General features: G+C 31.6%; 1 protein-coding gene across 1 annotated transcript; it reads right to left on the minus strand.

Annotated features, from left to right (window-relative positions):
* Positions 1-2,871: 2,871 nt before the first annotated feature.
* LOC127707978 (bone morphogenetic protein receptor type-1B-like) lies at positions 2,872-27,941 on the minus strand. The gene is made up of 11 exons (XM_052212753.1): positions 27,865-27,941; positions 20,835-21,019; positions 19,967-20,084; positions 17,564-17,672; positions 17,014-17,149; positions 11,642-11,834; positions 10,456-10,647; positions 10,053-10,158; positions 5,692-5,867; positions 3,917-4,050; positions 2,872-3,100 (listed from the first exon to the last, which is right to left on the minus strand). Exons 1-11 carry the CDS (start codon positions 27,935-27,937, stop codon positions 2,957-2,959), a joined length of 1,566 nt encoding a protein of 521 aa, XP_052068713.1. The 5' UTR covers positions 27,938-27,941; the 3' UTR covers positions 2,872-2,956.
* Positions 27,942-27,950: the final 9 nt, after the last annotated feature.

A 27,950-nucleotide genomic window follows, 5' to 3' on the forward strand; every position in this document is an offset into this window, starting at 1 on the left:
ATATTACAAAGTAAAAGAAGTATTTATTGCATACATTTTCAACCGTTTCCAAAATATGGAATATTATACATTCCTTTTTCAAATTATTTCAAGTTGATGGCAGTCATACTTTGCAACCTTGATTTTTTAAACAGATCTATGGATGATTGTAGAACGATATTCAAAATTCTATATACTGCATCAACAATCTACAGAAAAAAAATCCATTGGTATCTTAAATACTAATCTGTGGTCCACAGATAATTATATTATTTATTAAATATGCTGGGGCTCTTTTCACAAAAACTCTTACGACTAAAATTGATTGCAAGTTATACTGCAATGTTCATTAATTACATACAAGTATTTTTACTGAAATGAGTAGCAGAACCCTATCTATATATTCTTTTCAATAAAATGCTTCGCTGGGGCGCAGCTTGATACGACCGCAGAGGTCGAACCCTGAACAGTTGGGGCAAGTATGGACACAACATTCAAGCTTGATACAGCTCTGAATTTGGATTGTTATTAAATATTTGACACAGCATAGGTTTCTGACACAGAAAGAATGTGGTCTAAGAACTTGAATTTTTTTAATTTACCTATTATGGTCCAATGTCCAAAATCAAAATACATGGTTAGATTCAGCATATCAAAGAACCCCATATATTCAATTTTTGTTGAAATCAAACAAAGTTTAATTTTGGACCCCAACTTGGACCAACTTGAAAACTGGGCCCATAATCAAAAATCTAAACACATGTTTAGATTCAGCATATCAAAGAACCCCAAGAATTCAATTTTTGTTAAAATCAAACTAAGTTCAATTTTGGACCCTTTGGACCTCAATGAAGACCAATTTAAAAAACGGGACCCAAATTAAACATCTAAAAACACGGTTAGATTTGGCATATCAAAGAACCCCAATAATTCAATTTTTGATGAAATCAAACAAAGTTTAATTTTGGACCCTTTTGACCTCAATATGAACCAATTTGATAGCGGGGCCTACAAATAAAAAATCTAAATACATGGTTAGATTCAGCATATCAAAGAACCTCATATATTCAATTTTTGTTGAAATCAAACAAAGTTTAATTTTGGACCCCAATTTGGACCAACTTGAAAACTGGGCCCATAATCAAAAATCTAAATACATGTTTAGATTCAGCATATCAAAGAACCCCATATATTCAATTTTTGTTGAAATCAAACAAAGTTTAAATACTGGACCCTATCTTGGACCAACTTGAAAACTGGTCCCATAATCAAAAATCTAAACATGTTTAGATTCAGCATATCAAAGAACCCCAAGAATTCAATTTTTGTTAAAATCAAACTAAGTTTAATTTTGGACCCTTTGGACCTTAATGTAGACCAATTTAAAAAACAGGACCCAAAATTAAAAATCTAAATACACGGTTAGATTTGGAATATCAAAGAGCCCCAATAATTCAATTTTAGATGAAATCAAACAAAGTTTAATTTTGGACCCTTTTGACCTCAATATGAACCAATTTGATAACGGGGTCCACAAATAAAAAATCTAAATACATGGTTAGATTCAGCATATCAAAGAACCCCATATATTCAATTTTTGTTGAAATCAAACAAAGTTTAATTTTGGACCCCAATTTGGACCAACTTGAAAACTGGGCCAAAAATCAAAAATCTAAATACATGTTTAGATTCAGCATATCAAAGAACCTCATATATTCAATTTTTGCTAAAATCAAACAAAGTTTAATTTTGGACCCTTTGGACCTTAATGTAGACTATTTTGAAAACTGGACCCAAAATTAAAAATCTAAATACACTGTTAGATTCGGCATAACAAATAATTAATGTGATCAAAGATTTTACAAATCTAATGCGCCATACTGTGCAATTAAAGATTACTTCTTGAAATTTTTCAATATTTGAAATTTGAAAAAAAAATAATATTTGAAGAATAATTCTTTTTAATTTCTGAAATCTGAAATGAGAAAAAATTGACCCCCCACAATTTCTTTTTATCCCCCCCCCCTTTTTTCCCCCAAAAAATTCTTTCCCTCAAGATATGGTCATAATCTCAATTCAAATTTCCAATGGAGTTGGCAACCATAATTACCCGTTTAAATTTACCATAGTGCTAACTTAATCTATTTTATAATAGAATTAAAAATATAGTGTCAAATCTTTCATATGGATTTTTTTGTAAAAAAAAATGATGCAACATTTGCAGATATTTTTACTAGTCTTCCTTTATAAATATGCATTTCTTTAAACATAATTTAAAAGCAGTGCAAGGGAAGTAACCAAAACGTTGTATTTGGATTACCTCCCTTACACTGTTTTAAATTATCTTTATTGTTCATTAACCATTACTTTATACATAATTTAAAAGCAGTGTAAGGGAGATAATTTCAATGATGAATTTGATTTATCTCCCTTACACTGCTTTAAATTATGTTTTGAACTAAAGTATTTGTCCATTAACCAGGACAACCTTGTTTTTCCCCCTTTTTTGCCCCTAATTCCTAAACGGTTTGAGCCATAACCCCCCAAAGAAAATCCTAACCATCCCTTTGTGGTATGGAAACTTGTAGTATAATTTCAGAGAGATCCATACACCGTTCCACAGTTATTGTCTGGAAACTAGAAAATGCTTATTTTTGGCCCCTTTTTGGCCCCTAATTCCTTAACTGTTGGTACCATAACCCCCAAAATCAATCCCAACCTTCCTTTTGTGGTATTTAACCTTATGGTCAAATTTCAAAAAGATCCATTCACTTAAACTAAAGTTAGAGTGCGAAAACCAATGTGTCTTCGGACGACGACGCCGGACGACGACGACGACGCCAACGTCATACCATTATATGACCACAAAATTTTTTTGCGGTCGTATAAAAACAGAATATATTGGTTTTTTCCTGGAAATAACTGCCATATAAAACATTCGCCAGATCTATTAAGTAGTTAATACAAATATCACAGATCAACAACTAAGTTCTAATTTTTCATTCTTCTGAGACAGTTGGTACATTTTATTAAGTGTCTTTTTCACACGGAGAGAGGTCAACCTAGCTGCAGGATTCTGACTCCAACATTCTGTCATAACTTTTATCATAGCTTTCAAATACTGAAAATAGAAAAATACACAACTAATTGTAAACAGGAATAACTATTACAGCGGATTTCATTCAGTGTGTAGGAACCGTGAAGTCATTATTAGGTTAGGTAAACTACCCTCCTTTATGAGTAGACTAGTCCGACAGACTGATAGAATTGGTTATCTGTGGGACTAGTCTACTCATATAGGAGGGTGGTTTACCTAACCTAATAATGACTTCACGCTTCAGCAAGCAAGCAAGCTAACCAAAGATATTACCTTTTCCTACACACTCAATGAAATCAGCTGTAATTTGAATAAATGGAACATGTGAATAGCTCTCACTGTGACAGCTACCTAACAAAGATACAGGAAAAGAATATTTAAATCATTTGAGGATCACATATATCATGTTTGTTTTCATTATCATCTTTAACTAAAGTTATAGAAGCTATACATGTTTACTTATCTTTAAACTGCATTCAACTTTATTCAGATTTGCTTTCATGGTTCCTGCTTTAGAAATTGGAATTTTGAAAGTGTTATTGTGGATTCTTATTCGTGGGGTACCAATTTCTGTTGATTTTGTGGGTATTGGCAAACCCAAAATTTAAATGTTCAAAAACATATAAATTTTCTATAGCCTTTTATACAAACTTTTGCAAAACCACAAAATGAAATATCCATGAAAAAATAAATTTTTTCCTCTATTCGCAAAAATTAATAGATCCCCAGAATTTCATTTTCAAAGAAACTTAAGAACAGACAGTTATCAGTTGGTAGCAGTTCCATCATCACAACTATACTAGAAAGCTTGAATCTGTAACCACCTATTAGAAATCTTACCTGGTCATTTAACCACCTATTGGGAATCTCTGGTCGCATTTTCTCTATACAGACAACTTTCCTCATTTCATCAAAACTAGGATCTGTCTGTACACAGTCATAATATGGGACTTGTTGGTCTTCAACTACACCTTCTGAAATTAACAGCATGAAATCTTATTTGTTTGTAAACACATTGCATTTTTGAATGTTATATTCATAGGGATATTGCACTTATACTGACAAATTGATCAGAGCACCATATCATGTTGTATAAATTTGCTACTGCAATATAATTTTCTTGGATGAACAATATTTCTGAATGTTTGAGCAATAACCTTTTTATAATTGGTATCAAAATATTTCAATCATCTGAACAAACTTTTTTTTTAAATGTGCATGTTCCATTTTGTTTACTCCATTACAGATTTTACCTTTAAAACTGCGAAATTTTTTTACAGTTGACATCCTTAGTCAAAAGTATCTCTCACATAAGCATTTCACTACAACAAAAATATTAATAAAATTGAGAATGGAAATGGGGAATGTGTCAAAGAGACAGCAACCTGACCAAAGAGCAGAAAACAGTGCAAGACCATCAATGGGTCTTCAACAATATCTGATTATAGACAGACACCTTGCTTAATTCCATGGAATTATTTTTTGTCAAAAGAGATTGTATGTCCAATTTCATATTTTCTGTCTTTTGTTTCCAAGTACATTATCATATTATACTTTTGGAACCTCTGTAGTCTCTCCTAAACTCCTGAAGGAAGAGTTCTTTTCCTTGTCAGTGCTGTTTTTTGTTAAATTATAATGGAACCTTTTACTCACATGCATGCCTCTTTCATACAAGATAAAGCCCACTTCCAAATAAATTGATATTTTTAATAAACTGTTAACACAGAGATATGTCTCGCCTATTTGTTATTCTGATAATGCAAATGTTGAAATTAAAATAGCAATACTTTAACATGTAAGCTATGCAAATATTCAAAGCCAATGAACCATGACTGAAGGTACAGGGCTAAACAATCTCCATGGAAATGAGATGTGCCAATGTTAATACAACTGCTAACCAAATACCATTGTCTTTTCGTAAGTCATTCCCTTTAAAGTTTAAACAAACCTAAACACATCCATGGGACACAGATGATGCCCCCCCCCTTGCATATAATGTTATAAAGGGAAATAAATCAAGAACTGTAAAAGTGACGCTACCCAAATTTGTTCTTGATCTGAGTTTTGTGGTGATAAGCATTTAGGATACGTTTCATACCATTTAGTTAAGGCACAGGGGCGGATCCAGCCATTTTTAAAAGGGGGGGTTCCCAACCCAGGATAAAGGGGGGTTCCAACTATATGTCCCCATTCAAATGCATTGATCGTCAAAAAAAAAAGGGGGGGGGGGGGGTTCAAACCCCGGAACCCCCCCCCCCCCCCTGGATCCACCACTGAGGCAAACTTATTAGAGAACGGAAACGAAAAATTCAGCAATTTTTCCATTTGTAAAGGAGCATAACTCTAGAACGGTAAAAGTGACGCCACCAAAATTAAAATTTGATCTGTGTTATGTGGTAATCAGCATTGTGTATAAGTTTCATAAAATTTTGTTGAGGTAAAAGTTAGAGAACAGAAACCAATTTTGGGACGTACTGACGTAAGTATGCACGTACGGACGTACAGACGGACGAGGGTAAAACTTAATGGGGCATAAAAACATAAAAAACCTTGAATTGAAAGCAATGTGACAAGAAATAAAGATCAATATTTATGTACATATAAGTTGATTTTACCATTTGCAACACATCTGCGACATATCTCCCACATAACTAATCCAAAAGCATAAATATCAGCTTTTCTATATGCGTCAAAATGATGTGTTAACAATGTCTCATCTAATACTTCTGGTGCCATATATCGTTTGGTTCCCTGCCTTGTGATAGGTGGTACATCTACTTCATTGTTTTCACTGAAAGTTAACATACAAAGGTTAAAAATCATTCCTAGGAGCCTATAGTTTTGCAAGAATTTTATCTTGAGTAAGCCTATTTTTTTATAAAGTTATCTGATAATTGTAAGAAAAATTTATTCTTTGTATGCAAGTGTGTGGGGAGGGATAATGATTCTGCCTATTAAGATATTCTATTACAATATCACAATTTTCTTCCAACTTGCAATTAAAGAATTTACATCATCTTATATGTACACCCCTTCGGGGGTGATAACCCTGTCCTGTGATTGCTGCTGTTAGTGTAAAAGGGTAATGTTTACTTTCAACAATTTATTTCTTTAATAAAAAAAAACAAAGAAAGAAAAAAAATCTCAAACTTTTTCTTCAGATCATATTTTTTTAACACGGAGAAGCTTCTGTTAAAATATTCATAAAATTCTATAAAGGTTTGGCAAAGGATACTGATGTCTGAAATTTTTAACATTAGATTGCATCTAAAGGTAAACTGCAAAAAATACTAAGTCTAGTTATTAGTAAACTAGAACGGTTAAAGTGACACCACCAAAAGTTTCATAACATTTGGTTGAGGCAAACTAAAATTAGAGAACGGAAACCAACTTTGGGACGTACGGACGGACGGACAAGGGTAAAACTTAATGCCCCCTCCGCTATGGCTGAGGTATAAAAACTGAAAAGTTACAAAAAAGTTTTCAAATTTTGCTCTGGGTACTGTCTTTTGATCATGAAAACTGATGCCACTGACGATGGAATGTAGGATGGCTTTGTCTCCATTCTGCAACTCTCTTCACAGTCTTGACATAACAGGAGTGTGTATCTTTGTATAAGTTGCAATGTAATATCTCTGTTCTCATGTATTCAATAGGTTCAACAACCATCTTTCAGAACAGAACATATATATTTCTAAGGAGCTTACAGTAAATACTTTTATACATGAATACTGCTATGTACATATTGACATTGTAAGTAGTTTTACCTGATATATCTACCTGCTAATCCTAAATCAGCAATACATTGTAAGTAGTTTTACCTGATATATCTACCTGCTAATCCTAAATCAGCAATACATTGTAAGTAGTTTTACCTGATATATCTTACTGCTAATCCTAAATCAGCAATACATTGTAAGTAGTTTTACCTGATATATCTACCTGCTAATCCTAAATCAGCAATACATGGAAAGTAGTTTTACCTGATATATCTAACTGCTAATCCTAAATCAGCAATACATTGTAAGTAGTTTTACCTGATATATCTTACTGCTAATCCTAAATCAGCAATACATGGAAAGTAGTTTTACCTGATATATCTTACTGCTAATCCTAAATCAGCAATACATGGAAAGTAGTTTTACCTGATATATCTAACTGCTAATCCTAAATCAGCAATACATTGTAAGTAGTTTTACCTGATATATCTTACTGCTAATCCTAAATCAGCAATACATGGAAAGTAGTTTTACCTGATATATCTTACTGCTAATCCTAAATCAGCAATACATGGAAAGTAGTTTTACCTGATATATCTAACTGCTAATCCTAAATCAGCAATACATTGTAAGTAGTTTTACCTGATATATCTTACTGCTAATCCTAAATCAGCAATACATGGAAAGTAGTTTTACCTGATATATCTAACTGCTAATCCTAAATCAGCAATACATTGTAAGTAGTTTTACCTGATATATCTTACTGCTAATCCTAAATCAGCAATACATTGTAAGTAGTTTTACCTGATATATCTTACTGCTAATCCTAAATCAGCAATACATTGTAAGTAGTTTTACCTGATATATCTTACTGCTAATCCTAAATCAGCAATACATTGTAAGTAGTTTTACCTGATATATCTTACTGCTAATCCTAAATCAGCAATACATGGAAAGTAGTTTTACCTGATATATCTTACTGCTAATCCTAAATCAGCAAGACATGGAAAGTAGTTTTACCTGATATATCTAACTGCTAATCCTAAATCAGCAATACATGGAAAGTAGTTTTACCTGATATATCTAACTGCTAATCCTAAATCAGCAATACATTGTAAGTAGTTTTACCTGATATATCTTACTGCTAATCCTAAATCAGCAATACATTGTAAGTAGTTTTACCTGATATATCTTACTGCTAATCCTAAATCAGCAATACATTGTAAGTAGTTTTACCTGATATATCTTACTGCTAATCCTAAATCAGCAATACATGGAAAGTAGTTTTACCTGATATATCTAACTGCTAATCCTAAATCAGCAATACATTGTAAGTAGTTTTACCTGATATATCTAACTGCTAATCCTAAATCAGCAATACATTGTAAGTAGTTTTACCTGATATATCTTACTGCTAATCCTAAATCAGCAATACATTGTAAGTAGTTTTACCTGATATATCTTACTGCTAATCCTAAATCAGCAATACATGGAAAGTAGTTTTACCTGATATATCTAACTGCTAATCCTAAATCAGCAATACATGGAAAGTAGTTTTACCTGATATATCTAACTGCTAATCCTAAATCAGCAATACATTGTAAGTAGTTTTACCTGATATATCTAACTGCTAATCCTAAATCAGCAATACATTGTAAGTAGTTTTACCTGATATATCTTACTGCTAATCCTAAATCAGCAATACATGGAAAGTAGTTTTACCTGATATATCTAACTGCTAATCCTAAATCAGCAATACATGGAAAGTAGTTTTACCTGATATATCTAACTGCTAATCCTAAATCAGCAATACATTGTAAGTAGTTTTACCTGATATATCTTACTGCTAATCCTAAATCAGCAATACATGGTAAGTAGTTTTACCTGATATATCTAACTGCTAATCCTAAATCAGCAATACATGGAAAGTAGTTTTACCTGATATATCTAACTGCTAATCCTAAATCAGCAATAAATGGTAAGTAGTTTTACCTGATATATCTAACTGCTAATCCTAAATCAGCAATACATGGTAAGTAGTTTTTCCTGATATATCTAACTGCTAATCCTAAATCAGCAATACATGGAAAGTAGTTTTACCTGATATATCTTACTGCTAATCCTAAATCAGCAATACATGGTAAGTAGTTTTACCTGATATATCTAACTGCTAATCCTAAATCAGCAATACATGGTAAGTAGTTTACCTGATATATCTAACTGCTAATCCTAAATCAGCAATACATGGAAAGTAGTTTTACCTGATATATCTTACTGCTAATCCTAAATCAGCAATACATGGTAAGTAGTTTTACCTGATATATCTAACTGCTAATCCTAAATCAGCAATACATGGAAAGTAGTTTTACCTGATATATCTAACTGCTAATCCTAAATCAGCAATACATGGTAAGTAGTTTTACCTGATATATCTAACTGCTAATCCTAAATCAGCAATACATGGTAAGTAGTTTTACCTGATATATCTAACTGCTAATCCTAAATCAGCAATACATGGTAAGTAGTTTTACCTGATATATCTAACTGCTAATCCTAAATCAGCAATACATGGTAAGTAGTTTTACCTGATATATCTAACTGCTAATCCTAAATCAGCAATACATGGTAAGTAGTTTTACCTGATATATCTAACTGCTAATCCTAAATCAGCAATACATGGAAAGTAGTTTTACCTGATATATCTTACTGCTAATCCTAAATCAGCAATACATGGTAAGTAGTTTTACCTGATATATCTAACTGCTAATCCTAAATCAGCAATACATGGAAAGTAGTTTTACCTGATATATCTAACTGCTAATCCTAAATCAGCAAGACATGGTAAGTAGTTTTACCTGATATATCTAACTGCTAAACCTATTAAAGTCAGCAATACATGGAAAGTAGTTTTACCTGATATATCTACCTGCTAATCCTAAATCAGCAAGACATGGTAAGTAGTTTTACCTGATATATCTAACTGCTAAACCTATTAAAGTCAGCAATACATGGTAAGTAGTTTTACCTGATATATCTTACTGCTAAACCTCAATCAGCAATATCCTAAATCAGCAATACATGGAAAGTAGTTTTACCTGATATATCTACCTGCTAATCCTAAATCAGCAATACATCGAAAGTAGTTTTACCTGATATATCTAACTGCTAATCCTAAATCAGCAATACATGGAAAGTAGTTTTACCTGATATATCTGACTGCTTATCCTAAATCAGCAAGACATGGTAAGTAGTTTTACCTGATATATCTGACTGCTAATCCTAAATCAGCAATACAACAACTACCATCCCTTTTTACCAAAATGTTTTTACTTTTAATATCTCTGTGAGCCATGGCAGGTTTTCCTAAAACATATCAAAGTTAGCTCTTTATTTTCATAGGTATATCTATGTTATTTTTACAGAGATTATATAAAATCATTGTTGCATCTCAAAAGACAGTTCCAATTAAACATAAATGGTATGGAGAGTAATTCTTATTTCTTACTTTACAGGAAAACCTTTATAAACAAATTTAACTGCTTAACTTGTCTATACACATAGGGCTACCAGGTGGTATATGGTGACCAATCTTACAAAATGTAAAGAAATAAAAAATCCGAACATAATATTCCTTTAAAAAATTTTATGATAAATGTCTACCTTTTGTGCCAAATATTTCTGTATGTAAATGAGTGAGTCCACATGATATAGTATGAACCATCTTCAGTGTATCATCCACATCTAGAATGTGTGTTGACAGGTAATCATACAGGGAACCATTCTCATGGTAATCTGTTATCAGAAATAGCTGTGTCCAGGATCCTGTTCCCTTAATATCTGATGCTATAAAACCTGTTTTAAAAAAATTCAGTTGTACTGTAATAAGTTCAAATAACAAGACAGGGTCATTTCTACAATACAACAAGCTGAAGTAGTAAAGTCTTTTTATTTCATGTTTGCATGCTCAGAAAGGGATGTAACTGCTTTACTTTTTTGTGTCTCTATTTTTTTTAATTAAAATAAAATTATTTTTGTGCTATAGTACAATAAATAAACCTGATTTATGCATACATTTACCATATATTTTCTGATATTAAACTGAAGGACACCTGAGAGTAAATGGGGAAAAGTTTTCCATAGGGGAAAAGTGTCTTTTATTTCATAGTTATAGTTCATATATTCTTTTGATCCAAGATTTCAATTTTATTCTTTTTTCTAACTATAGGCTGTTCGACAAAGTAAAATGTTTTTGTGTTTTGAAGGTTTATTATTATGTAAAGCAAATAATTTTGTTAATAGTTTTTACAGAATATGATGGTCAATGTGCTTGTCCATACTGTATTGAAATAGTTTTACAGGGTATGATGGTCAATGTGCTTGTCCATACTGTATTGAAATAGTTTTTACAGGGTATGATGGTCAATGTGCTTGTCCATACTGTATTGAAATAGTTTTTACAGGGTATGATGGTCAATGTGCTTGTCCATACTGTATTGAAATAGTTTTTACAGGGTATGATGGTCAATGTGCTTGTCCATACTGTATTGAAATAGTTTTTACAGGGTATGATGGTCAATGTGCTTGTCCATACTGTATTGAAATAGTTTTTACAGAGTAGGATGGTCAATGTGCTTGTCCATACTGTATTGAAAATCACATTGAGGCATCTTGTCCAATACTGTATTTCAAAGCATGTATGTTCATTCAAAACTGTTTTACTATAGTCCAGCCCATATTCTTATTCTTTTAAATTTATACAGGTAAATGTGTTCTTACATTTTTTCCTACAACCCTCCAACATATAATGTGGGATGTTTAACATTGCTAATTGATGTTCAACACAAACCTAGTATATTATCATGTCTAAGTAAAACTGTCTGATATAATTCTGTTTCCCTGAACCAACTTCCTTCTTCTGTTGTAAAGAATATTTTGACAGCAACATTTTCTTCCCTCCATTTTCCTTTCCAAACCTCTCCATATCTACCTTTTCCAATACTTTTTATCAAATTGATCTGTCTTGCTATTGTTCTTTGGACCTGAAAAACAATCAATCAATTTCTTGACTCAGGTAGGTTTATATATGACTAAATAAATGGGGAATGTGTCCATAAGGCACAGATGATGCCCCCGCTTGCATATAACGTTATAAAGGGACATAACTCCTGAACAGTAAAAGTGACGCTACCCAAATTCGTATTTGATCTGAGTTTTGTGGTAATAAGCATTGTGTATAAGATTCATAACATTTGGTTGAGGCAAACTTAAGTTAGAGAACGGAAACGAAAAATTCAGCAATTTTTCCATTTGTAAAGGGGCATAACTCTAGAATGGTAAAAGTGATGCCACCAATATTCAAACTTGATCTGTGTTTTGTGGTATTTGGCATTGTGTATAAGATTCATAACATTTGGTAAAGGCAAACTAAAGTTAGAGAACTGAAACGAAAAATTCAGCAATTTTTCCATTTGTAAAGGGGCATAACTCTAGAACGGTAAAAGTGAAGCCAATAAAATTCAGACCTGATCTGTGTTTTGTGGTAATGAGCATTGTGTAGAAGTTTCATAACATTTGGGGCCAAAATAAAAATATTGTATGTTTGCCCAAACGCGACCGACCCAAAAAAAACATGCGGACTCAAATTCTTTTTTTGCTGTTTTTTTTAAGATTTTTTTTTCGGATTTTTTCGTGTCCGCTCCGTCATCGTATAAAACTTAATGTTCGTCGTCTTTGCGTTTGAAAGTAACTGTGAATAAGATTAAAAGAAAGCGTGTAAGAGATGCAGTTAATTGATGCAGAAATGCCTTAAGAACAAAGCCCCTGTATATCTCACTGAAAAATTTATAGAAATGCCAGAAATAAACCAATACTGTTTGAGGAATGCGTCTTGCAAAAATTTACAAGTTCCAAAAGCCAAAACAGAGCTGTATAAGAAATCTTTTATATATTCAGGATCTATTTTATGGAATAACTTACCAACATCCCTGAAAAAATCAACCTCAAGTACCAGCCCATTCAAAAAAGATTTAAAAAATTACTTGTTGGAACATTAAGAAGCTGTGTAATTTTATATGTATAATAATTTTCACACACTTACTCAAACTTAAGATATTGTTGAGGTAATTTGAATGATGCCAATACTATATGAATTTGTAATTTTTACCTGTTTTGTAAATTGTATATTTCATAACAATTTTTATTTCATTTTTTCATATATGTGTGTTTGTTTGATATTTCTGTAATTGTTTGTTATATTTCATTGTATTTCATGAGGGCCTCGGGGAAGATTAGTTTTATGTATAGCTAACTGTGTAACCCTCTTTAAATAAAGAATTATTATTATTATTATTATTATTATTATGATATTCTATGTTCTCGGTTTTTATCTTCTGAATTAAAGACATAAAGAAGTAAATCATGTGAAAATGGCAGACAGTTTTTTTACGCTGTCGTTGTCTGTACTACTTAAAATAAACCAAAAAATAAAGCCTATTGTGTCTAATAGGCTTTATCGCTTTAACAATAAGAAAACTTGGAATGATGTTTTTGATGAGGTTGCCGATCCTAATGAGATGGACATGCGGAAAACCGATGAAGTCGTTGTTACTGTATCCGACAAGAGTGGGCTACAAACTTTCGAGCCTAAAATGAGTGAACCTATTGAAAGAATTTGCCTACCTACCTACCCACACCCAGTCATCATGGGTCGGGTTTGGGCAAACTGAAACCATAAAAAAATTATTTACCTGATTTTAAACATTTTTTTTTGTTTTTTTTTTGTTTTAAAAGATTCAAGAGACAGCAATCAATCTGTCATGTTTTTTGGAAAGTTTAGTTGTGTATTTCAGCTAGCGGTAAACTGTCCAATGAGAAAGTGAATGTAATAAAATATGTATAACATGTAAACTGACCATGTGAGACCCTCATGGGTAGTCAGTCAAGGTTGTTAAACATCCCCCTTGTAGTAGTATAACATGTTTAACAAAATAAATGAAAAGCGTTCTAATGTACCCTGCCTATATTTGATCTTTCAAAGGGTGATAACTCAAAAATATTTTGTGTTTATTCTTTTTATTTACATATATCCTACAAGAAATGTTGGCATGGAATAGCTTACAATGCAATTTTCCATTTAATTTCCATTTCCATGGGACATAACTCATAATAAAAATAGTTGATCAGTGCTGATTATCAAACTCATCTAAGACCTGGCTGATATTCACCTTTGAAGTACATTTCATGAAAATGTGATAAGAAATGTAGGTGTGAGAGAATTCATAATGCAATTTTATACATAATTTACATAACAAAGGGATGTAATTCCTGTAAAAATAGTTACTGTCTTTTTGTGTGTATAGTACGCAGGTTTTTACACTGGGAATGAATTCTGAACAGGGGGTGCGTATTATGTATGGCTTCACGGTTCTTCAAACTTTTTTCAGGCTGAATTCCAACCAAGAAACCAGGTGGTCTGGAGGAAAATATTTTCGTAGCATTAACTTGATTGTTGTTATGTTTTACATGTATATTTGTACCTTTTTGTAACCGATTTGTAATGGTATATGCAAATAAAAATCATTAAAATGCTTTAGTAGTTGTTTTTTGCGTTTTCTTGTGTTCTCCGTTGCCACCTGGAAGTTGCATTTGATCATGTCCAAATTAGAGATGAAGGATTCTGTCAATGGTCAAATTAGTGTATGTGTTTCTTGAGTTTATTACTTACTTTGTGTTCTAACAAGGAATGCAGAAAGTAAATGCATGAAAATTTAATAAAACATGCCCGTTTGATGATAGCGACCACCATTGTTTTTTTACTTTCGTGGTATCAGGTAATCATATGTCATGTGACTTTTAATGTTGTAAAGTTGAATTAAGTGATGATTTTAAACACATTTTTACTTATAACATTTTTTTTAATAAAATGCCTCGCTGAGTGCAGCCTGATACAACCGCAAAGGGTGAACCCTGAACAGTTGAGGCAAGTTTGGACACAATATTCAAGCTTGATACTGTCTGAATTTGGATTGTGATAAAATTTTTGACCTAATATAGGTTTTTGACACAAAATAAATGTGGTCAATGCAAACATCTTAAAATTTGATATCCAAAATCTAACAACATGGTTAGATTCTATATATAAAAAACACCAATAATTTAATTTTAGTTGAAATCAAACAAAGTTTAATTTTGGACCCTTCAAACCTTAATATGAACTAATTTGAAACCAGGGCCCAAAATAAAAATCTAAATGCACAATAAGATTCAGCAAATCATACAGTCGCAATAATTCAGTTTTTGATGAAATCAAACAAAGTTTAATTTTGGACCCTTTTGACCTCAATGTAGACCAATTTAAAAATGGGGCCCAATATCCAAAAAAATTATACAAGGTTAGAACCCCCAAAAATTAAAGACTTAATTAGTCCCATCAAAATTGGTTTGTATTTGTTTTCAATTGAAGATTTCTTGCTATTGCGCAATACTGTGCAATTGAAAATTTCTTGCTATTGTGCAATACTTTGCAATTGAAGATTTATTTCTATTGCGCGATACTGTGCGATTGAAGATTTTTTGCTATTGCGCAATACTGTGCAATTGAAGATTTCTTGCTTTTGTGCAATACTGTGCAATTGAAGATTTCTTGCTATTGTGCAATACTGTGATATTGCGCAATACTGTGCAATTGAAGATTTCTTGCTATTGCACAAAACTGTGCAATTGAAGATTTCAAAAATTTTGAAGAAAAAAAATGAACCCCCCCAAAAAAAAATTGGAAAAAAAAATCCCCCCAACTTTTTGACCCCCCCCCCTTTGGAGTAATTACCCATAAACTCAATCCCAGCCTTCCCTTTGTGATATGGAACCTTGTGGTACAATTTCAGAGAGATCCATACACTTACACACAAATTATTGTCCAGAAACTACAAAAATGCTTGTTTTTGGCCCTTTATTCCTAAACTGTTGGTACCATCACCCCCAAAATCAATCCCAACCTTCCTTTTGTGGTATTGAACCTTCTGGTAAAAATTCATAGAGATCCATTCACTTAAACTTAAGTTGTTGTCCGGAAACCAAATGTGTCTTCGGACGACGACGACATCATAGCATTATACATAAAAAAAAATTGTTGTGGTCGTATACAAACCTTCATTCAAATCATAATTGCAAACATGTCAATGCCATCTTGTTTTGACAACAATTAGACTTCCTAATTGATATTCAACAAGAGTGTGATAATTCGGATTAAACGATTCAATGAGTACCAACAAACAATAAATAAAATTAGCAGAGATTAAATATTTATTTCAGCACTAATTTATCAACATAAATATTACAATTTATTAATTTATTGAGTATTTAAGAATATTCGTAATGATTCCGTACAGCCATTTGCATTTAAACAACTTCCCAATTTAACACTTCCTGTTATTCTCAATCAAACACATTCGTGGAAACAATAAAGAATCAAACATTGTTTGCTGAATTATTTATTCTACAACAATATTTTCATTATCCTGTAATCAACCAATACTGGAGTTCAATTAGTCTCCGAAAAAGAAATCACGCATTTTACTGAGTTTCAAGTTGGGAATTTTCCAGAAAGTCCCTGCTTGTTAGGCATAAGAAGAAACTTTTTTTCTCAAGTTTCAAGGGAAAAAAAGTGGGTGTGTACTATGCAGCAGTGCGTTTTATACACACCAAAAGACGGTAATCAGCACTGATTTTCAACACTGTCCAAACATTGCTAATTAAAACTTTTAACATAAATTTGATGAAAATTTGACAAGGAGTGTAGGCTTGGGAGGGCTTTCAATGCAATATTCCATACAATTTACATTTCCAAGGGACATAACTCCTAATTTTTTTTTATCAGCACTGATTTTCTACCTTGTCTGAGACATTGCTGAAGTATACCTTTTATATAAATGTCATGACAGTCTAGAAAGAATTGCAGCGTGATAGCACTTATAAAACAAAAACGGATAGACCCACATACTTTCCAAGAGGCAATACTCCTTTAAAAAATGTAAATTCACATCTATTTTTGGATTCATCTTAGACATTGCTAATATAAACCTTTTAAATACATCTTATAAAAATCTGGCAAGAATTGTAAGTTCTTTTTCCCTCGTCTAAGTTTTTTTTCAATATTTGTCTTGCAATTTTTTTTCTGATTACTTTGTCTAATATCTATTAAATAATGTATAAAAGACTCACCAAGAAAGGTATCCCTGATCCACTTCCTGAGGAATGATCGATATAAGATTTGAGAGATTCTCCATTACATATAAATGATTCACTTTGTCCAATATCATCTTTTAACAACAAACGTTGTGATAAATTTCTTTTATATCTAAAAAAAAAAGTTAAAGGAACATAACATATCTCAGCTGTCTTGTCCAATTAAGTACATTCAATAAATTGACCATGAAATTTATAGGAATATTACTGGTATTGAAGAGTTTTCTCAATCCTGCACCAATATAAACTGTAAATTAAATTGTTACTAATTTTTTTAACAATGTGAATAAAGAAATAAAATGAAATGTGGGTATACATTAATGAAACATTAGAATAAAATCCAATCTGAAGTCTTTTACAATCCTTTGCCCCCTTAATTTGGACAATAAACGAGTCAACAACAAATGTTGCCATAGGTTTAGAAATGACAAGGTTAGGGAGAGAACTGGGAAAATGAGTTTACATGGAATAAGATGAAAAACAATAAGCATATATAATGAACTTACCTTATATAGATTGAACTTACCTTATATAGAGACAGGTAATTGTTATGATGAATATTATCAAACATGTAGACACTGACACAATTAAAGCTATCTGCGTGATGTCACTGAGTGAAGCTGTTGGGTGGACTTCTGAAAAATGACAATGATATTGGATGGCTGTTTAACGTCAAGTGGCAAATTAAATGCATATTTAGGAAAAAGATGTCACAATATTATAAGTCATGAAGATATTAATATAATTAATTCGCAGCATTGCTTGCGGGTTATTTTCGCGGGTGTAAAATTTCGCGATTCAAGGGCAACAAAGTATACGAAAATTTTGGCGGTTTTTATTTTGGTGGATTCTTAAATCCCAATTAATTATTTTGGTGGATACTGAAATTGTTTTAGTTAAAAGATTGTAAAACAAGTGTCTATTGTTATGGTAATTGATTTTTTTACCTGAATGACATCTTAATTATTGATTATATTCTGATACAGTTAATAAATATAATACCAGTGACTTAGATATTTGTTACAGGTATTCAAACGTCTTGTAAATTTTACAGTTGATTAGTTAAGAAAATGTCCGGAACTTTGATGTACTTACCGGTACTAATTAGGTTACAAAACTATCATGTGTGTTTACAACTCTTATATAGTTTGACACTAATTAATAAGGGTAATTACCTGACAATAGATATAAGAAGATGTGGTATGAGTGCCAATGAGACAACTCTCCATCCAAGTCAAAATTTATAAAAGTAAACCATTATAGGTCACAGTACGGTCTTCAACACAGAGCCTTGGCTCACACCGAACAGTAAGCTATAAAGGGACTACCTTACTCTCTTATTCTAATTGACACTTATTAATAAGGGTATACACACCTGACAGTCATTTTATAAAATACATGTATGTACAATGCCATTTGGCATTTATGTTGTTAAAAGTAAAATATACCGTTATTGACTTGCCGACCGAAAAAAATAGATCGTTTACAAAATGCTTTAGCTATTTGAAAGTTACCAACATATGCATAAATTTTCGCTGAATTTATTTTCGCGATTTTCGTTTATCCGCCAAAATAAGCGAAAATAAACACCCCGCGAAAATAACCCGCTATACGGTATTATACAAAACACTACCTCAGAACAAACATGTGAAAAGAATTAGGCTAAATACAATTGAGTACTCAAAATGCATTTTAAATCTTTAAAAGCAATTTAAAAAAAAATTTAAGCAAACACAATGATAACAAAATTTTGTAGATAGCAATAAAAAGACATCAATAGTATATCGACTTGACATAATAAAATGATTTAAAATTCAGCACAGAACTGAGAAAATGGTCCTCAAAGCATTAGATTTTCTCTGTTTCTATACTTTATCCTTATATCACTATCATGTTAAGTCAATACATTATTTTTGTCTTCTTCTTTTAAGACGCTATTTAATTGAGCCGTGGAGTAACCAGCCAAAATAAAGAAAAGAAAAACAATTATAAAAGCAGGCATGTATGTAGCTCAGTGGGATCACTATTTATTTCCTGTAATGTAAAATTGGAAAAATTAGAAAACAAATGTTTTTCCAATCTGATAAAATTATTTTCAACTTCCAAGAAATCACAGCAAAAATAAGTGTACTAATTATTATCTCCCCTGAAACTAGAAACCAAGTCAAGTTAGAAATATGTACCGTGAAGTATCTTAAACTGTATTCATAACAGAAAGCATAACATATTATTTTTAAATTAAACTCCGTTTGGTGAACCAACGCGTGTGTGAATCATTTCGATAGAGTCCACACACCACGCAGGTGCCAAACATAAATGAACTATAACGGTTAAATTTACAACCATGCTGATAAACAGACCAACTAAAGCAGACGATCAAAAATTTATATATATACCAAATAATTATCAAGGGAACAATTTTTGACAATTTTATTTTCCATTATCGGCGACCAAAACCTTCCCATTGTTGCCGACGCGCCAGGAAGTCGTAACATCCAACAATGGCCAGGTTGGAAGAGAAGCCTTGTGAAGTGGTAGGAACCATGGGAAGTTCGTCCATTTAGATACCAAGCCTTTAGAACAATGTCATGTATCATATAAAAGTAAAACAAACTCAAGTTACATTGTAAACAAACTCTATTTTTCTATATTTATCTTATCTATTTATAACTCTTTATTGATACTTTCACTTTTCATTGTTTCTCTCACCTTGACAACGTCAAATTCAATGTACCACTTTGAGTACTTCATTAATTAATTTCTGTATGAAAATTGTCCTGATGACGCCTGCCTTGCAGGCGAAACATGTAGACCATGGAAATAAAATTGCAGACCATTTGAAGTGTTGTTGTAAAAGTTGGATGCCCTGACAATAAGTTTGCAGATATTCTAAATAATTTTACACAAGAAATAATTTATGTGCACCTACCTGGAGAAGCAGTAGATTTATCTTGTAAATCTGGCTCTATTTCTTCATTACAATAATCTTCTTCATCACAACATTCTATTGTTTTAGGTAATGCATGTGGCACTAAGTGTCCTTTACACTAAAATATAACAATATTGTAACATGTGTAATAAATTATCCAAAACCATATTTATCTATTGTCAACACTATAAATTTTTGTGTTATTATTTTTTTAGTTTTAATGTAAGACATTTTAAGGACTCATACCCTACACTCATTGGTGAAAAAATGGGTTGTTTAGTAGCTTGTTGAAACTTTTTTGACATTCAAGTTCTTGGAATTGATTCTTCTATACTGAATGTTTATAAAAAAGTAGCACCTACATATATTTGCTATTTAATAAAAATTCAAACCAACCCATTCTCTTTGGAAGGTGAAATGTTCTAAGATTTAGATAACCTCTTTGGATATGCCAACAGAACATTTCCAGCAATTTTCACATTTTTACATTTACAAATTCTACATTTCTACGAATAAATTTAAATTTACACTTTAGATTGCAAATTCCCACCATAATGAACCCTTATAGCAGAGGTTATCAAAAGGTAATGCAGATTAACAATTTTCCGCCATTGTGATGACATTTGGATCAAACTGAAGAGTTTTGATTTTGATCCATATGGAACTAATTACAAGTTTCTGAACTGAAAAAAGTGGATGAACGACCAAACAGTTAAGGTTAAATGAGCTAAATGCTTGAGGAATGCATTGAAAGAACATTATAATATTGTTCATCGAAAAGGAACCAAAGGGACTTGGAATTTAATGTGTTGCGTTTCTATTGGCACTTAATATAAATGATGTAACTAGCCACAATAGAGGAATTTACCTGTAAAACAGAGTTTCCTGCCTTGTCTTTTTCATGGTCTGAAAAACACCCATAGGTCCAATAATGTTCTTCAAAACCATTTTCATAAGTGACTCTAATTGCAGTAAAACATTTACTAGTTGCTTCACAAGTTTCATTCACTGCATCATGAGGACAAGGGTCACATTTACATTTTATACCATTTACTGAAAATAAAAATCTTGTCTTAATGAAAAAAAAAAAAACATAAACAATATAAAATTGAATTAAATTTGTTGCCTTTCCATCTATGTACACATTCTAATCTTAATAGCAGCAGAGGAGAAAACAATCATAACACATACAATTTTTTTTGTCAGCACAGTTCAAAGTTATAGTCCAGAAATGTCTTGTACATCTGCCAATTAAGGTATAACCTCTCATAATGCAGGGAGTCATATAACATATCTTCCTTTTAATAAAAATGTTAAAAGGCATTCACCACTTATAGTCAGGATGATGGACAAACAATTTAGAATAGGACTTACTCCATAATAAAATGCACAGAAGTGAATAATGAATAGAAATAAATGGAGAATGTGTCCATTGGACACAGATGATGCCCCTGCTTGCATATAAAGTTATAAAGGGGCATAACTCAAGAACGGTAAAAATGACGCCACCTAAATTCGACCTCGATCTGGATTTTGTGTTAATAAGCATTGTTAAGGCAAATTAAAGTTAGAGAACAGAAATAAATTTTGGAACGTACGTACGGACAGACAAGGGTAACACTTAATGTCCCCTCCGGTGACAGAGGGGGCATAAAAATTAAAGACTCATTTCATTTAGATACAATAATTTTACTTTTCAGGTTTTACAAATTTGTTAAAAAAAGGAGTTAGAAGGTATATGTATATGTCAGGCCATAATCTTGATGGCAAAATGACGATTTAAGTCTCCAAAGAATTTTGAAAATCGCTAAAACTCGCCAGACGACTGACTTCGTAGCAAAGTCAAGTAGCTATCAAAATCAGTATAAGGGAGACCAACTTGTGATTTACAAGTTGCACTGGTAAACAAAAATTGGATGGACAAGGAAAATCAAGATTTTCGAAACAACCAAGGACTAATACTGTCAACGATTAAATGAAATAAATACAACGGCAACTTTGTATATCCTTGGATTTATCATTCAAAACTATTAAAACAGGAAACTGGGCGACTGTTTGAGTTATCATTTTACTATGATTTTCGTCATGAGGATGTTGCGTAATCACTCAAATGATATTTGTTTTCAGTATTTTTATTTAATACGAGTCAACCAGTTGTACTATTCGATATGTTAAGGGGTGGGAATTAACTGAGATTTTTTGCTGTCATTGATAAAAATTGAAATGTAAAAAGTAATAAAATAGCAGCTGATGGATAATTTGATTGCAAACATACGACGCATGGTCAGCTTGTGATCAGCAGTGTGTTTTTTTTCATGATCAACTCGTTTATAAGAGAGATATCTTTTATAACAGAATTAATAGAAATTAGCTCTTTATCAGTTAATTTGTATGTGATTGACAGATATCTTCATTGAAAGGTCTAAAACCATTCACGAGAATCTCAAATTACAACTTACATGATGTCCTGGACATTCAATAATGTTTTACAAAAGTATGACAAGAATTGGTCGTGGTGATATAAATCAAATTACCAAGTCATCAGATAAAATGGGAGTCATATTTCTGGATTTTTAAAAATAATTTGAAGCAGATGCACATGAGATTAATGCATGAAATACTAGCAACAAATTTTATTGAAATTTAATTCAAGTTGACATTACAAATGATATGACTAACTACATGTGTAAATAACAACTTTATTGTCTAAACTTATTTATTAAGAAATATCATTTAAAAACACTGCAAGTATATTTTTTGATACATATATAAAACAATTTCATTAATGATAAGCACAAAAACACTACGCAACTGAAATAGTAATGCAATTTCACTTCTCGAAGAAGTTGACCACTTCTCCCTACTCTCTCATGGAAGGAGAAGTCACTTCTCCCTCTCCAAAATCCTAGATAAGGCCCTGATATGTGTCAATGATCAAATAACCGAAAAACTTCCAGAAATAGTAACTTTAGATTACTCTATATTGTTTTGTGGATTTTGAAAACTTCAAGTTCACTATATTTTTATTGCTGATCTAAACTGTTTGAAATTCAAATTCACTAGAAGTTGTGGTTTTAACTATATTTTAATTTATTGGTCTCTTTTTATTAAAAAAAAATAATCATTTCACTTTACTAATTTTAAAACAATTATTCTCATAGTGCAGGGGTCAGCTGTGATTCATTTTGAATTTTTAAGCTCAAATTATTGTATTTAAAAATTTGTAAGGGTTCTGCGGAACCCAGTGTCTCGCCTATTTTTGCTGTTAGTCGCAGGCTCAACAAAAATGGGGAAATAATTATTAAAAATTTTCCTCTAGATACTATCTTTTGAATTTAAGAAGCTTCTGTTCAAGTTTGGTAAGAATCCAGGATGGTTTATGAATCTAAAAAAAAATTTTAAAAACTTTAACTGCAGACTGTATGTAATGTTAACTGGAAGAAAAACTAAGTCCATTTATAAGTAATATACAGAAAAACAGGAAATTTTTTTTTACAAAATTTCCTTCTAGATACTAGCTTTTGATCATAAACAAGCTTCTGTCCAAGTTTGGTACAAATCAAGGATAGTTTAAGAAAGTTATTAAAATTTTGAAAACTTTAACAGGAGAGTGAATGTACATGTAATGTTAACTGGCAGAAAAACTTAGTCCATTTATAAGTAAAATATGTATAAACAGGATTTTTTTTTAACAAAATTTACTGTTGAATACTATCTTATGATCATAAACAAGCTTCTGTCCAAGTTTGGTTCAAATCCAGGATAGTTTAAGAAAGTTATTAAAATTTGAGAAACTTTAAACACAGAGTGAATATAATGTTAACTGGCAGAAAAACAAAGTCCATTTATAGGGAAAATACGGATAAACAGGATTTTTTTTTTAACAAAATTGACTTTTGAATACTATCTTATGGTCATAAACAAGCTTCTGTCCAAGTATGGTACAAATCCAGGATAGTTTAAGAAAGTTATTAAAATTTGAAAAACTTTAACCACAGAGTGAATATTTGTGGCCGCCGCCGACGATGATGCCAACGGAATGTAGGATCGCTATCTCTCGCTTTTGCGACAAAAGTCGCAGGCTCGACAAAAATGTATTTTAATGAAAAAGAAAACTTAGATATAACCATGTTGTTTGTTTTCTATAAATATAAAAATAAGAAGATGTGGTATGATTGCCAATGAGACAACTGTCCACCAGAGACCAAATGACATAGAAGTTACAAACAACTGTTTTGATTTTTTCTTTTTTTTAAACGGTATATAATTTAATTTGAAATTTACTTTTGTTAGAGATACAAAGAGTACCGGAAGTACTGGTACCTTATCCCATCTTCATTAATGCTAGTATACAGCATTTCAGTGATAAGGTTAGTACTTGTTAGTACACAATATACAGTTCGGCTATAAATAATATGCAACAGATTTAAAAGAGAGTAATATGATATATTATAAATTTTAGTTTAAGAGGATAAACTAATTTTTTCTGCAACCAAATTGTGGAAGTTTTCACATTTGCCTTCTTTATTTGTCTTTTTTTTTTTTTTGTGAATAATATCTTTTGTTTTAAATCACCAGGAATAGATAAACCGTAAGTAGTCCAGGGCAGCTGACAGAGGGGTCCCTGCTTTTATTTTACAAAAAAAAAACAAATGGGTGATCAAACAGTTTTGATGAGTTTGATGAATATTTTACACACTTTACATGTATGAAAGTAATCCTAAGTATACTACATTACTATTGTTTTTTTTTACAGAATTAGACAAGTTTTACTGTGGTTTCCATTTATACTATTTGCCATATTTTTGTTAAATTGTACCGAACTCTGTCTGACATTGGGGATTGGCAACTGTAATCAAGGATACATTCTTCTATTATGAAAAAAGTAGTTTACAATATATTATACAGTTCTGATTGAAAAAAACAAAATAAACTGCTTCGCTAAGCGCAGCTGGATATGCCTGCAGAGTTCCAACCCGGAGCAGTTGGGGCAAAAATGGACACAATATTCAAGCTTGATACAGGTCTGAATTTGGATTGTAATTAAATATTTGACATATTAAAGGTTTCTGAATAAATGTAGTCAAAGAACTTGAAATTGGTTATATGAATTGAATTTATATTCAATTAAAGATTTCTTGCTGTTGCGCAATACCATGGAAGTAATATTTAAAAGGAATAACAACGACTAATTAGCATGTATTTATGGCCTGCAGAGCTCTGTACTAAAGTCATATGATTTTATCCAATTATAGTCTCAGCGGTCACTATCTGTGATACCGCGGTTGTAAAATGGCATCTGGAATTTCTTATCAGTCACGTAATTTTATCGTGTCCGGTAATTATAAATCACTTGTGGGAAATCCTTAGTTTATTAATAACAAGGTGGCGCTGTATCATATAAAACTTCTACCTTCAGAAAGAAATCGAATGATGTAAAAAACTTGAAAAACGGACTAGAATTGTTTAAACTACAACAGTTTAACATGGACAATTATATTTATTTTTGCATATTTTTGCTTTTTACTGTTTGTTTTAAACTGATGTAAAAGTGTTTTCAGATTAAAAGCGGATCATGAGTAAAACAGGTAATAACGATGAAGCGATCAGGTTCACATGATGTTGAACAAAATAATGTAGACAAAGAACATTTTACTGTTGAAATGTGCCAAGTTTATCGAGATTTATAAAAATATTTACTTTCAAGTAATTGATTACATTATTGAAACTGGACAATTAAAATAGGGATCATAAGTTCGTAAACATGTTAAATTTATATCTATTTTAAAAAAGTGTTTACAATTGAATACTAATATTAATGTAGCAAGTTACAGCAAAAAGAAAATCAACCATACAAAACGAGCTTGACGCTATCTGTCTAACCGCAAGTTTATTTTAAATGAATTTGTTTATGTACAAATAAAAGAATAGAAACGTTTAAAATTGTGAATATTTAAATTGCCTGGTATACACGAAAGACTTGGATTATTCGTATTTAATAAAAGGGGGTTGAAACATATTTTTTGTACAATCATCTTCTTAACTTTCAGAAATGGCTTCTTAATTAACTGGTTTTAAGTATTAAAATTGAAAATGATCCACCCTTTTTCTTAAATTCAATATGTGATAACTGTCGGCCTAAACTATTAAGATAAAAAAAGACATAAATTGGAAAAATAGACTAAAATCAACATTGAACGACTGACTCTATTCGGTAGCGTTCAGCAGCGGAATGTAACAAGTGAACTATTCCGGTTACTTCGTACGTACATACGACAACAACTGGTCTATTCATAATTTTCCGGGAACACGAAAATGACCGAAAAGTGTCAGTGATTCGATCTCTCACATGCTGAGAGTCAATTACCATGCCATATATTAAACCAATTAACGAGTTATCGAAAGATAGGCGGTAACGCAGATGAAACCTTTGAAGTGACGACGTTGTTATTCCTTTCAATATTACTTCCATGGCAATACTAAGTAAATCTGTTGTCAGACTATAAATAAATAAAGTTCAATTTCTTCACAATGTCATATTTGAAATTTATGAAAATCAATAGGGAGATTACATCAATAGCTATAAATAATTCACCAAAGTTTCATGAGAACTGATGAAAGCATTTTTGAGTTATTGTCGAAAAACTGGAAAATCCCCCCTTTTTTAATGAATAAAACCCTATAACTCAGAAATGTAAAATCTAAAATTTATAAAATTCTAAAGGGAGCTTACATCAACAGATATAAACAATTCACCAAAGTTTCATGAGAACTGCTAACATTTTTTAGTTATTGTCAGAAAACTGGAAAATCCCCCTTTTTTTATGAATAAAACCCTGTAACTCAGCATTTTTTAGTTATTGTCAGTTAAACTGGAAAATCCCCCTTTTTTATGAATAAAACCCTGTAACTCAGAAACGTAAAATCTAAAATTCATAAAAATCGAAAGGGAGCTCATGTCAATAGATATAAACAATTCACCAAAATTTCTTGCAAGTTGGTGAAAGCATTCTTGAGTTATTGGCGGAAAACTGGAAAATCCCCCCTTTTTTAATGATTAAAACCCCAAAACTTGGAAACGGTAAATCTGAAATTTATAAAAAACGAAAGGGAGCTCACGTCAATAGATATAAACAATTCATTAAAGTTTCATGCATATTGGTTAAAGCGTTTTTGAGTTAATGTCTGACATGTTGACGACGGACTGACGGACTGACAGACATACAACAGTATACCATAATACGTCCCGTAAACGGGCGTATAAAAAGGCAACAAAAGCAACCTTATAAAACAAATCCAGTTTAAGCCATAGATCATCAATGGGAAAATTATCCCAAATTTGTCCTGGACGAAACATTTATTCATATTTATCTCATATCAGGCCTTTTATCTTTGTCCTTAATAATTATCTGTAGAATACATTACATTTATTTGTTTACATCACACAAATAATAAAAGCCTTGCTGTCAACAAATGCAGGTAAAAATCAATACATGCATGCTCAGTGTTTCCCCCAGGACCTTTTAGCATCACGGTAATGTGATGCTATAATTTGTTTGAATCAGTTGAACTTGAATGTGATACTGATACTGGTATTGTTTGTTTGTAAAAAAGATACCATGAAAAGAATGCCATTTAACTGTTACAAAATTTCAATTGAAATTTACATTCGAAAAACACCTTAACTACTGATTTATAACAGTAAATAAATCCTTGCCTTAACTTAACTTCTGTTTAGGGGGCGTGCTCTTCCTGTGTCAAGTGACAAGTGTGTATTTGAGTTCATTATTTTTGTATATAAATATTGAAGAAACCACTTATTAGAGTGGTATTTTCCAGTAGGCTGTGGCCATTCCAAAAAAGTTACACATGAGAAAAAATCAATTGATATTATTAACCTTGTTCAATGAAAAATATGGAAATAGATGAAATAAACAATGAAAGGAAAAGTATGCGACTGGTCGTCGCCATATCCCCTTTTGTC

This window comes from Mytilus californianus, unplaced genomic scaffold (assembly GCF_021869535.1).
Source record: "Mytilus californianus isolate M0D057914Y unplaced genomic scaffold, xbMytCali1.0.p SCAF_7, whole genome shotgun sequence".
NCBI lineage: Eukaryota > Metazoa > Mollusca > Bivalvia > Mytilida > Mytilidae > Mytilus > Mytilus californianus.

Coding starts and splice junctions, on each gene's coding strand:
- LOC127707978 (XM_052212753.1), bottom strand. CDS start 27,937: ATGGCGACGACCAGTCGCATACTTTTCCTTTCATTGTTTATTTCATCT. Junction 5,868..10,052: donor TTAGCAGTCAGATATATCAG/GTAAAACTACTT, acceptor GTTAACTTTCAG/TGAAAACAATGAAGTAGATG. Junction 3,101..3,916: donor ATAGGTGGTTAAATGACCAG/GTAAGATTTCTA, acceptor TTCTATTTTCAG/TATTTGAAAGCTATGATAAA.